At 41.0% G+C, this 13,070-nt stretch overlaps 1 protein-coding gene across 1 annotated transcript in view; it reads right to left on the bottom strand.

Annotated features, from left to right (window-relative positions):
* The window catches only part of LOC123231277 (integrin alpha-M-like), a 46,446-nt gene that overhangs the window by 19,091 nt on the left and 14,285 nt on the right, over window positions 1–13,070 (bottom strand). Inside the window, exons 8-16 of the mRNA XM_044657533.1 lie at window positions 11,010–11,163; window positions 10,626–10,776; window positions 10,001–10,074; window positions 9,639–9,768; window positions 9,378–9,520; window positions 7,271–7,411; window positions 6,946–7,155; window positions 1,448–1,578; window positions 1,156–1,313 (exon numbers count right to left, since the gene is read on the bottom strand). Of these exons, the coding sequence (XP_044513468.1) occupies window positions 1,156–1,313; window positions 1,448–1,578; window positions 6,946–7,155; window positions 7,271–7,411; window positions 9,378–9,520; window positions 9,639–9,768; window positions 10,001–10,074; window positions 10,626–10,776; window positions 11,010–11,163 (1,292 nt within the window). The remainder of the gene's footprint in view (window positions 1–1,155; window positions 1,314–1,447; window positions 1,579–6,945; window positions 7,156–7,270; window positions 7,412–9,377; window positions 9,521–9,638; window positions 9,769–10,000; window positions 10,075–10,625; window positions 10,777–11,009; window positions 11,164–13,070) is intronic.

The raw sequence follows: 13,070 nt of genomic DNA, 5'->3' as shown, positions 1-13,070 counted from the left end.
AAATGACTCAACAAAGGCAATAACTTCAATGGGGAGCCTTTGTAGGTAAGCAAAGACTGAAACTGAATGCCTTATTGACTGGTTGTACATAGCTATTCCACAATTTTGTCAGCCCTCTTCTATTCTGAATTCATGGAGGCTTTTCTTTATGCAGAATTCATGTTAACATTTCTGCCTGTTGAATTCTGACTGTTCCTTCAAGGCTTATCTTGAAGTTACCTTCTTTATGAAATTTTTCCAGATCTGTTCAGGTGAAAGTGATTTCTCTCCCTCTCCCTCTCCCTCTCCCTCTCCCTCTCCCTCTCCCTCTCCCTCTCCCTCTCCCTCTCCCTCTCCCTCTCCCTCTCCCTCTCCCTCTCCCTCTCCCTCTCCCTCTCCCTCTCCCTCTCCCTCTCCCTCTCCCTCTCCCTCTCCCTCTCCCTCTCCCTCTCCCTCTCCCTCTCCCTCTCCCTCTCCCTCTCCCTCTCCCTCTCCCTCTCCCTCTCCCTCTCCCTCTCCCTCTCCCTCTCCCTCTCCCTCTCCCTCTCCCTCTCCCTCTCCCTCTCCCTCTCCCTCTCCCTCTCCCTCTCCCTCTCCCTCTCCCTCTCCCTCTCCCTCTCCCTCTCCCTCTCCCTCTCCCTCTCCCTCTCCCTCTCCCTCTCCCTCTCCCTCTCCCTCTCCCTCTCCCTCTCCCTCTCCCTCTNCCTCTCCTCTCCTCTCCTCTTCTCTCCTCTCCTCTCCTCTCCTCTCCTCTCCTCTCCTCTCTTCTCTTCTCTTCTCTCTCTCTCATACTAAGTATCATTTCTAAGACAGAAGAGTGGTAAGGACCAGGCAATTTGGATTAAGTGACTTGTCCAGGGTCACACAGCTAGGAAATATCTGAGGGCAGATTTGAACTTAAATCCTCTCAATTCCAGGCATGGCTCTCTGTCCACTGAACCACCTTCTTTATATTTTCTCAGAACAATTTGAATAGACCTCCTCTTCTGCCAGTCCAAGTTTTATCATCTCTACCCCACTCCCATCCCAATTGCATTGTGAGATTCTTGAGAACAAAGAATGGCTTATTTTTCATCTTTGAATCCTTGCCACAGTGCTTTGAGCACAACATGGGGCTTAATTAGTGTTTTCTGAATTGAAATTTAATGCTATAAATACATCATCACCAATTCTTACTTAGTCGGTCTATTGTATTCTTATGGATAATAAGACAAACTTTGGCAACTCCAGCTTCTTCATTGGTTTTCTTTTGTTCCTGACACTCATAAACAGACTTCATCAGTTCTCTGGGGGTGAATTGCATGGACACATCCATTCTCAGTACTGGTCGGGCTCTATGGGGAGAGAACAGAGGTGTGGTAAGACAATATATAGAAGGCAATAGTTTCCTGGATTCCAAGCAATAGAAAAAATGGATCTTAGTGGTGGGATAGCTTGGTTGCTCATAGAAAACAGACATAATTCTTACCTGAGTACCAGCACCTTCCCATTGGCCCCCACAGCCACATCCATGAGTCCATCTTGACTAATGTCTTGCCCCCCACTCAATGACTGTCCAAAATACTGGAGCGTGGAGGAGAACTGGGAACCTGAAATCCTCTGAGGGGAAAGAAAAGTCAGAGAAGTAGTTGAGAAAGGAGTAGGTGAGACATTGATTAATCACACAAGAGTATACTCAAGATATCCAATGGTAGTTACTGCCAACTTCCTCAAGGAATTATCAGGAATTTTCCTCTCCAGACAACAATTTTAAGATAGAATCTATCCCCATAGTTCCATGTTAGCCCCTTTAAAGTGGGTTATTTACACATGGGTTAGTCTAGGCAGAAAAGAGATGTAATTAATGTCTGGGGATCCTATTATACTTAAGAAATTTAGAGTTAAGTATATTTAAAAGGTGCACAGTATTATTAGTTTATCTTAACTTGGCTTTGAACACACAAGTATAGTTCTTACAATTCTCATGTATTTTACCCCCATATCATTCAACTCAAGTTTGGATGAAACCAAATCTTTTTGTTATGCTTTCCAATGTCAGCCTCCTTAATTCCAGATTTAAATTTCATTTTCTTAAGTCACTTGAACCCCATGCTAGTTGATTTTCTCATCCTATATTCTGTGACCTGAATTTGCTTCAACTAGACTCTTTTATTGATCCAAGTCAGTTTCTATACTAGGGTTTTCTTTCTGATCTCATGGATTCATGCTTGTCAAACTATTCTTTGGAAGGGTCTTCTCTGCACAATTTCCCCCTTCAGCCCTCACCAGACCGCTGGGCGATCCAGGATGAACTTAAGTTGGGGGAGTGACCAAGATATAAGGTCTAGTCCTCAGCATAGTAGTTTCAGAAACTTGTTTTGATAAATTCACTCTAGGATGATGAAGCTTTAAGAGACTAATCCATGCTTAATTACATTCCCAAGAAACTGCCTTCTAAGCAAGAATACCAATTTGTTCATTTACAACTGGGGATATGCTTGACATAAGAACTGGCAACTCCTTCTCTGGTCCCTTGAAGATTCGTGAAAACAAATTAGAGGTGGGAAGATTGTTTTGTGAGCACAAGACTAGAGCAATGGGAGGTAGCAGCTGTTGAGGGATGATTCTCTTCTCTATTGAGTTCTATTCATCTAAAAAACTGAGCGTTGTCCATTTATTTTCTTTAGAACTCTTACCTTCTATTTAAGAATCAATACTGTGTATTGGTTCCAAGGAAAAATGGTAGTAAGGGCTAAGCAATTGGGGTTAAGTGACTTGCCCAGGATCACACAGCTATGAAGAGCTCTCTGAAGTCAGATTTGGACCCCAAACCTCCCATCTCCAAGCCAGGCTCTCTATCCACTGAGCTACCTAGCTAACCTTATAGCAAAAATGTTAATAGGAATGTGATTTATCCCTACAAGGAAAGTATTCACTTTGGTTGGTCATTGAGAAAGGTTCACATATTAAACATAACAAGATTTAAATTAAGACCTTTAGACAGTCTATAGAAATGATTCTTACCACTTACTCTTCTTTCTTCCATCACTCTATTAATATTAACATCAGTGCTTACAGTACTACTACTACCTATAAGTGCCTGGATAGCAGATAGTCTCTTACCAAGCATATACTTGATGAGCAGCTAGGTGGCATAGTGGATATAGCCCCAGGTCTGGAGTTGAGAGGATATGGATTCATATCTATCTGGCCTCAGACACTTCCTAAATGTGTGGCCCTGGGCAAGTCCCTGTTCACCTAGCCCTTGTCCTTCTGCCATAGATTTGTCACTAAGACAGAAAGTAAGGGTTAAAAAAGACAAAGAATGTGCTTGAGGCCTTCCAATTTGATAGAATAAGCACTATGTTAGAAGAGTCTTTAAAAAAGTAACACACAGACTTGCAGAACCTGAGTTACAGAGACCCCACAGGCTGTTCAGGACAACATATACCATAGCAAGAATCCCTTCTAAAACACACGTTCTAAGTCATCATCTGGCCTTTATTTGTAGACCTCCAGTGAAGTGGAAATCCCTATCTCCTGATATCCCTACTTTAGGTAGCTCTAATTGGTAGAAGTTTTTTCTTCCACCAAGACTAGATCTGCCCCCTTGGAACTGCCACTCACTGCTGCTAGTTCTGCCTTCTGGATCTAAGCAGGACAAGTTTAATCCTTCGAACACATGGAATCTCAGATACTTGAAGAAATCTATTGTGTCCCTTCTACATTTTCTCTTCTAAAGGCAAAATAGTTCTAGTTCTTTCAACCATTCTTCATATGGAAAGAACTAAAGGTCCTTCACCATCTTGGTTGCCCGTCTACAGACATTTCATCAACTTATCACTACCCTTCAGAAAATGTGGCAGCAAAAATTGAACACAGTGTTCTGTGTGCTCTGATGTGCTCTGAATCTACAGGAAGGACTACAGTGAGGTTATCACCTCCCTGGTTCTAAACATTATGCTTTTCTCAGGGTAGCCTAAGATTGGATCAGCTTTCTTGGCTATTGGTTCACTGAGCTCAGGGTCTACTAAAACTCTTAGCTCCACCAGATTTGCAGCCTTTGTTTTGGCCATCCTCTTGTACTCCTTCCCACCAGAACTCAGATTCTGTTCCTCGGATCCTCGTTCTGATAGGTTTATCTTGACCAGAACCAGACCATCACACATTTATAGATTTCTAGACCACGTTGCTGCATGCATACTCTTCCTCTCCACCTTCTTTCCACCTCCCTTTAATGCATTATTTCCCCCCTTCCCATAATGTAAGACCTTTGAGGGCATGGACTGTCTTTCTTGCTTGTCTTCATATTCCCAGGGCTTAATATAATACCTGGTACATAGTGTTTATTTAACAAATGCTTTCTTATCCATTTGCTTCTTATTTTTAATACCACCTGTCATATTACGTCAGCCATTCCTCCTCTATCTTGTACTTGTGAAGATTTAAAAAAAAACACCTTACTTTCTGATTTAGAATCAATACTATGTGTTCTAAGGCAAAAAAGCAGTCAGGCTGGGCAATAAGAATTAAGTGACTTGGTCAGGGTCACATAGCTAGGAAGTGTCTAAGGCCAAGTTTGAGCCCAACTCCAGACCTGGCACTGAGCCACCTATCCGCACTGACATAGAATTATTAATATATACTCTTTGGATCTAGCCAGTCAGCCAGTTGTAAATTCATTGTTCACACACATTTTTGAGCATTTATAGTGTGTTCTGCGTAAACTCCTATGCATTACAAAAATCCATACAGTCCATAATGGGAACACTAATACAAAAGATATTAGTTCCATTCATTGATTCAAGCATTCAAACAAGGAAAATTTATCACAAAGAAAGTGGTCTGACTTGTAAGGAAAAAGCACTGGAAAACTGACTGGACAATTACAGCCTAGAAGAAAAGGGAAATAATTAATTTTTCCTCTAATGGCTCCTGAAAACTAGGGAACCAATTAATTAGAGTCCCAGGTGAAGAACCTCTCCGGAAAGCCCCTATAAATGAAAAAGGTTTGATATTTTCCCCAGACAAAGCCCTCCTGGGTAGTGAGGCTTTAAGCTCACATCCCCAGCTCCCCCTAGGGATAGATTGGGTCCCCAGAACATGGCTACTACTCCCTTCAGAATTCTAGAGGTAACTCTGACAAGTTGGGAGAGGTTTTCTAATATTATCATTTAAAATTGATTAGGTTAAAATTAGAAAACTGTAGAGTGCTTTACTACATGTTCATATTTTTAACAGCATGTGAAGCTATGGAGTTTTGAATTGTGGAACTTTGCCATGAGTTTTGAAGACTTAAAATTGCAAGTTGCCCAAAGGGCAATAGAAAGATACATTGTATGTACAAGTATAAGGCAAGTTACTACCACTGATGACTTAAGGTTGATGTCTTCAAGAACATGTGATATGACTGGAAAAGAATGTGGACAAGGTCAGCTAGGTGGCTACTTAATATTGATTCCAAGACAGAAGATAAGGGTTAAAAAAAGAAATTATCTTGTATCTATTTTGTATGTATATTTACATGTGTACACACTATTCACTCTGGTAGAACATAAACCTCTTGAGGATAGAAACTTTTATTTTTGTCATTGCATCTCTAGTTCCCAGCACAATTGGACACTTAATAAATGCTTGTTGATTGATCGATTTCTAAATATTTGTCCATCCTTCATTCTTAGATTTGATTTTTAAAATTCAAGTATAAGAATTCATTTTTATCACTATGAAATTTCATCTTATCATCTGTGGGTTATTCCAGTCTGTCAGTAGGTTTTTTATATCCTGATTCTGTCACTGAATCTATTCCTCTTAGCTTAGGGTAGTGATGGCAAACCTTTTAGTGACAGAGTACCCAAACTGCAAACTGCATGGAGAAGGGAAGAGAGCAGCCCAGCCTTGTGTCCCTCTGGTTTTCTAGCAATAAATACTGGTGAACTCTGTGCTGGGGTTATGAATGTACGTGCCCACAGAGAGGGCTCTGAGTGATCCCCCCCCCCCAATAGGTGTGCCATAGATTCACCAACATGGGCTTAAGATGATCTGCAAATTTGTTAAGTATGGCATGTCCATCTCCAATTATATAAGGAAAAGCTTCCAAAATTTTGGGACCTGCTGTCTAATGGATTCTTGGTCAATTGTGGATTTTATGTGATAACCTCAGAGATTCATTTCAACCCTTTGAGATTCTGTTAAGTAACTAATGTTCAAATGTGGTTGGGTATTCACACTTATAACATAAGCAGCTTGGTGGAACAGTGGATAAAGTCCTAGGACTGGAGTCAGGAAGACTAGTCTTTCTGAGTTCAAATATGGCCTTACACATTGACTGATTATGTGACCCTGGGCAAGTTACTTAACCCTGTTTTCCTCAGTTTCCTTATCTGTAAAAATGAACTGGAGAAGGAAATGACAAATCACACCAGTATCTTTGTGAAGAAAACTCCAAATGGGGTCATGAAGAGTCAGTCATGTCTCTTCTATCATGACATGGGCAATATAGAAATATATATTGCAAGACAACATTGATATAATCTATATCACACAATATAAACTATATTACACTTGGGTGGGGGGGGCAAGGGATGAAAGGAGAAAATATGAATCCTAAAATGTCAGAAAACAATTGTCAAAAATTGTTTCTACATGTAACTGAAAAAAAATTTTTTAAAGTCAGACACAGCTGGAGAAATGGCTGAACAACAATAGAATGACATTTATGCTTGAGTGCAAAGACTACTTTTTAAAATCTTTGCCCTCTTCTTTGCAGCAAAGGGATTTGCACACAGTAGATGTGGGAGAAATACTTGTTAAACTGAAGAGATATAATTACTTTTATATATGAATTAGCATAATTATAATACTCTTGTGATTTGGGAGGAAAGCTTTCAATCACAAAGACAATAGGGCAAAGTGCCTACTTTTAAAGCAATCGAGAGAAATATGAGATACCTAAAGGAGTCAAGTTAGGAGAAATAAATGGTTCACCTGGCTATAGGAAGAGTTGATGGTGGATCCAGCCATTCCAAGAAACAAGTAGATAGCTCCTCGGTTCTCTTCCTCTCCTGGTGCCCCAACAGCCACATCTGTCATTTTATCTCCATTCAAGTCCCCCAGAACAGCCAGGGCTGCCCCAAAACGACTCAATAGATGCCCTTGTTGCCCTCGAAGGACAACTTCACAGTTCCATTTAGCCCTCTGCAAAACAAAAATTTTAACAGATTCTAAATCCTGGGATGCCCTTCCAGTCATTCATTTCAGATATCATCTCTACCCAGGACCCGTATTTCCTACCTCCCATCAATCTACTTACCCCTCGAGGTAAGGGGCAGATAGATACTTGGCCCCCCTGGTTACGTTCATAATAATGAGGAGCCCCAATAAGGATCAGGTCAGTGCTGCCTTTCCTGTTCACATCTACTGCACAGACAGTTGCTCCAAAATAGGAACCAATCTGAAGAAGACAAAGATTAAGTTATTTATGGATCTCCACAGGGATTTTGACTTTATTCCTGTGGATGAAATGTGCAGGGGACAGCTAGGTAATACAGTGGATAGAGGACCAGGTCTAGAGTTCGGAGTACCTAGTTTCAAATCTGACCTCAGATACTTCTTAGCTGTGTGACCCTGACTGAGCCAGTCACTTAACTCCAATTGCTTAGCCCTTGATGCTCTTCTGTCTTGGATTAATACAGAAAGTGAGGGTTCAAAAAAAATGAAAGTGTGTGCTTTTACTGGGCATATAACATTGCTCTTTTGATCATGAGGAGAGTACTAGATGAGCTTAAAGCCCCTTCCTTCTCTTGTATTCTGTGTTTTATTTGTAAGGAACAGGGGAGGAAATGGAGTGCATTCAAGTGATATCAGTTTCTTATATCCCCTGACTAAGTTAAAGGCAGAGCAAAGAGTTTAAAAGATTCTGTTGTCAGCTAGGCTGACCTTGTGACAGTTATTATCATCAGCCTGCCCTCGGGTCTTACCTCTAACTATGAATACAGGTAGTTTGATCAGCAAGATTTCCTTGGGGAAACCTCATAGCACAAGACAGACAAGTAGGGAAAGCTCTCCAAGAAGCCGCCCATCACCCTGCAGCTGCCCTGTTCTACCATGACTGTTACTTTGTTCTCTTGCTCTTTTTTCTTCCAACTAACACATGGGGTTGGCTTAGAGCAACATAGCAGTTATTCAGTCACTTCAGTCGTGTCTAATTCTTTGTGACCCCAATTGGGGTTTTCTTGGCAAAGATATAGAAGTGGTTTGCCATTTCTTTCTCCAGCTCATTTTATTTTATTTTGCTTGATTTGAAAATTTTTACTTTCTGTCTTAGAGTTCATACCAATTAGCAGTTCTAAGGCAGAAGAGTGGTAAGGGCTAGGCAACTGAGGTTAAGTGACTTGCCCAGGATTGCACAGCTAGGAAATGTCTGAAGTCACATTTGAACCCTGGACCTCCCATCTTGAGGCCTTCTCTTCACTGAGCCACCTATCTGCTTCTCCAGATCTTTTTTATAAATGAGGAAACTGAGGCAAACAGGGCTAAATAACTTGCTCAGGGATATACAGTCAGTGTCTGAGACCAGATTTGAATTCAAGAAGATAAGTCTTCCTGATTTCAGAGCCAGCACTCTATCCACTGCGCCATCTGATTGCCCTTATGGACAATATAATGGGCCAATTTAAAGGGTCATATGCTTATTTACAGTTGTCTACAATTTGGTCTCAAATTGAAAGGGAGGCTGGTGCTCTTATTAGGACTATTGGCAACACTTGCCATTCTCTGGTCTCCTCAGATCAATTGTCTTGCTTGCCTGATTGCTCTAACCAGTGGCTGAAGAGAAATTTAGTTTCTTCAGGTTTGCATATCAAAAAGAAAGTCTTATCTTCCAAGTTGCACAAACCACCATCCTTTTTTTCTGCAAATCTGTAATTGCTTACATGTGTGTCCATGTTGGTGAACCTTTGGCACATATGCTGAAGCATACTGGAGGGGGGTGCTCCTTTCCTCATCTCCACAAGTGCCTGAGGACATTTCTCACATGACCTGCCCCTCTGCCCAGCAGCCTAATGGGAGCATTTCATCCCTACCCTGTCTAGGGTAAGGCAGGGGGGCTCACATGTGGTGAGAGGGTTGAAGTTTGGACACTTGGTCTCTAAGGTTCACCTTCACTGGCTTATGTCCTTATCAGTCTTGATTCCTGTGTTCATTTTTGTTGTGCTTAAGATAACTTGGATAAAAATGACTGACCTCAAGAAGCTGTCATGAAGGTGAGGAGATGGCTATCCTGAGGTTACATCCCTGGTATAGACTCCTGTAGCCTCAGAGAGTGGAAGTGAAAGCAGCAAGCTGTAGAATTTTGTCATCTTTTTCTCTTCCCTTCCTCTCTTTGCATTTACACTAAACCCAACATTCACATCACTCACCTGTTGCCCCTTGACCTCAGCTGTCTTCTCCCAGGTGTTAAAACTCTTTTTAAACATTGCCACCATCCCCACATATTGATATCGAGGAGCTCCCATGATCAGACTCTGGGTGTTTTTTTGAATAACAACATCAACAGAATAACCTGAAGAGATGAACCCACAAAATAAGGAGTGTATTCTCTCTTGGGGATCCCACTTGAAATGAGGGAAGATTCTTCTTCAGAACTCTCATGTTCTCAAACATGAGGGTATCTTCCTTACCCAGATAAGCATCATTCATGTCCATGTTCACCAGGGATGTATTGATGAAGATGGGTTTATTTGGCGTTTGGTATAGAAAGGCTCCACCAGACCAGTCAAAACTCCCCACTGTACCCAGTAGAGGCCCATCCTAGGAGAAAAGGGTGTATTAGAATTAGAGGGGAAATCCTTATTACTTATCAGGATTGTGCCCATTCCAATTCCTCTGCCATGGAAAGAACTGATGAGGTACTCCATCTGCTCATCCAGATAGGAGAAATTATTCCTACTGCCTTTCCAATCTTCCCTCTGGATCCTAGCCTAGTTTACAAAACTTGTCCTCCATTTCCTCACTCCCCTGGCTTTGTGTAAAATCCACTCACAGAGGTGATCACAGCACTGAAGCCTTCCTGAGACATCTCATGCTCAAAAGAACTATTGCCCCCTGACTGGGTACCTGTGAAAGACAAAATGCCCAAATTTAGAGAGGGTAGAGAAGGTTGTGTGGGCAGCTAGGTGGTACAGTGGATGGAGCACCATTCCTGAAGTTGGGAAAACCTGTATTCAAATCCCACCTTAGATCTTAAGCTGTATGATCCCGGGAGAGTCACTTAACCCTTTTGGCCTCAGTTTCCTCATCTGTAAAGTGAGCTGGAGAAGGAACAGCAAACTATTCTTGTATCTTTGCCAAGAAAACCCCAAATGGAGCCACAAAGAATCGAGTCTCACTGAACAACAGCAACAAAAAGAGAGAGCTACATAAGGAAAATTAGGGGAAGAGAATCTAATTAATTCTATTTCAGGAGAACAGGCTTTAGAAAGGACTTAGAGGCTGGGAATCAAAAGACTTGTGTTTTGGTAAAAAAAAAAGGAAGGAGACTATCTACTAGAGAGCGCAGTATAAAATTAATTACTTCGGAATCAGGCTTAGGAGACCAGAGATCTAGGGACATGTAGGGGGATGGAAGATATTGGCCCTGGTCTTGGGCACTGGGAATTTCTTCTCACCTTCAATGGCAAAGATCTTCTCTTGCAATTGGTTCTGGATGTTCCTCAGAGCATCAAAATTATCCACCTGAAACACATGCTCCTGTGATGGCTGGGAGGCGATGGTCCTGAGTTCTTGCCGGGCAGATGGAGTGTTAAAGGCACGCCCCACCTATTACCAGAGAATAGCAGCAGAATCAGAGTCAGCATGGGAGCAGGTTCTCAACTTTTGGAAATCTCTGAGGAAAGGGAATCTCAACTTGTTTCCTTTGTTAGCCGACAATAAGATAGGCAAAGGAATTTTAAAGAGTGCATTTGTTTCTTAAGAGAAAACTGCAGGGAAGAGAAGGCAAGAATAACTATCCTTTCTTGAGAAAAAACCAGGGAGAAAGTCTTGTTCCATACCCCAATTGCATATCGAATGACTCCCTCTCTCTCTGCCTCTGGAATGACATCTCTATAATTCAGCGAATCTCCTTGTATCTGTCCATCTGTGATAACAATGAGGATCTTGGTGGCATCTTTCCGGGCTCCATTCCATTCCTGAAACAGTTCTCGTCTGTTCAAGAAAGAAAGGGAGACAGTTTTCAATTTCTGCTAAAGATTTAAGAGATTTTGAGGGGAATGCCCCAGCAGCTTTGATAACACAGAGAGTTTGGGAAAGGGACGTGATACATTTTTTAACTGATCCCTGAGGTGTGTTTGATTTGGAACAAAGGAGAGTAGAAGATGAATATGATATAGGACTGAGCTAGAATAAATTCTGGGAGAAGGGGTGCGTGGAGGAAGGACTTAATAGGTTCCTGAAGTAAGGTAGAGGTGTCTCCTTGATAAATAACCATTGGCCCATTAACCATTATTCCAATACAATCATCACTTATAAAGTGCCTTCTTAATTTTAAAAGGCTCTGTGCCAGGCTCTACAGGTACTGAATAAAACATCAAACAAATAAAAAATTAGTTTTCTACACCTGGGTGAAGGGGAAATGTTTGAGGAGGACTTTGGGAAGATGTCAGAGTAGATGGTTATATAGGAACCTACATTTTTTATAATCTCCTCAAAAAAACAATAGGAATGTTGAAATTAAATTTTCAGAAATTCTCACATAATAGTTAAAAATAAACAATGAACAAACTGAAAGAGAGCACTCACACAATGAAGATATTTTGAAATAGGAGGCAGAGGAGAAATTGTCAGAAGGGATGTATATTGAAACAACATCCAAAGTTGCATAAGAAACAATATGGGGCTTTCTGAAATACATGATTACATCTCAGGAGGAAGTAACGATGAAATTTTGCGATTTTTGAAATCAGCATGGAGAAAATGTCAAGAAAATGGAAACATGGGGGCAGCTGGGTAGCTCAGTGGATTGAGAGCCAGGCCTAGAGATGGGAGGTCCTAGGTTCAAATCTGACCTCAGACACTTCCTAGCTGTGTGACTTTAGGCAAGTCACTTGATCCCCGTTGCCTGCCCTTACCACTCTTCTGCGTTGGAGCCAATACACAGCATTGACTCCAAGACAGAAGGTAAGGGTTTAAAAAATAAAAAAAAAGAAAGAACATGGAAACATAGGATCAGAATTGATATAGTAGAAAGAAGAATGCTAGGAGATAAAGACGAGACAACAACCTCAAGATCAGAAAAAAATTGAAGTAGAAAAAGATTGTAAAGTAACATATTTGGAAGTAACGGAATGGGAGAATGGATAAAGAAACAAAAGCTTTAAATTTATAGTGATTGAAGAAAAAATTAATTCCAGAGAATTGAAAGAGAAAACCTCTTAGAAGTATAAAAAACAATGACATTTTAAATATAAAGATTCATAGAACTCTCAAAAGGAGAAACTCACATTTAAACTGTTAAATGTATGACTGCCACAATTCAAAACTATGTTAAAGCAAAAAAAAAAAAAAATCCTTAAGATGCCAGAAGGATAACTTCTAAAAAAAAAAAAATTCATATCTCATAGGATTTTCTATAAACACTTCTCACAGACACATATCCCAAACCCCACCCCAACATAGACTTGAAATATGCCAGTTATCAATTTATTAGCATCTCAACCAGGAATTTGTGTCACCCAGACCTAAATCTGGATCAGAGAATTGTAAGTACAGATCACAGAGGCTATAATCGGACTTCAGCCTAGATCACTTAGGACACAGTGAAATTTGTAGGTCCCTAACCTTAGCCAACCCAGAGAGAGATCCTGAGAAGCCAGTACTCAAAACCATGAGAAAATAGCAGGGTTCCAGGGAATAAAAATCAGAGCAAACAAGACCTTCCCTTAGAAGTGCGCGAGCTGGAGAAAAGAGTAAAATAAACCCATGATACCCATAATTAATATCTGGTTAGTAGCTCTTGCTCATTTCTAAGGGGTAAAACACTCACATTGAAATTTTAAAAACAGCTTTTGGGAGCTGGTAAAAGCTAGTTCTAGCACACTGCTGCCCAGAGCTTT

The sequence above is a fragment of the Gracilinanus agilis genome, chromosome 1 (assembly GCF_016433145.1).
Source record: "Gracilinanus agilis isolate LMUSP501 chromosome 1, AgileGrace, whole genome shotgun sequence".
Classification (NCBI taxonomy): domain Eukaryota; kingdom Metazoa; phylum Chordata; class Mammalia; order Didelphimorphia; family Didelphidae; genus Gracilinanus; species Gracilinanus agilis.
This window is presented reverse-complemented; position numbering and strand designations above follow the sequence as displayed.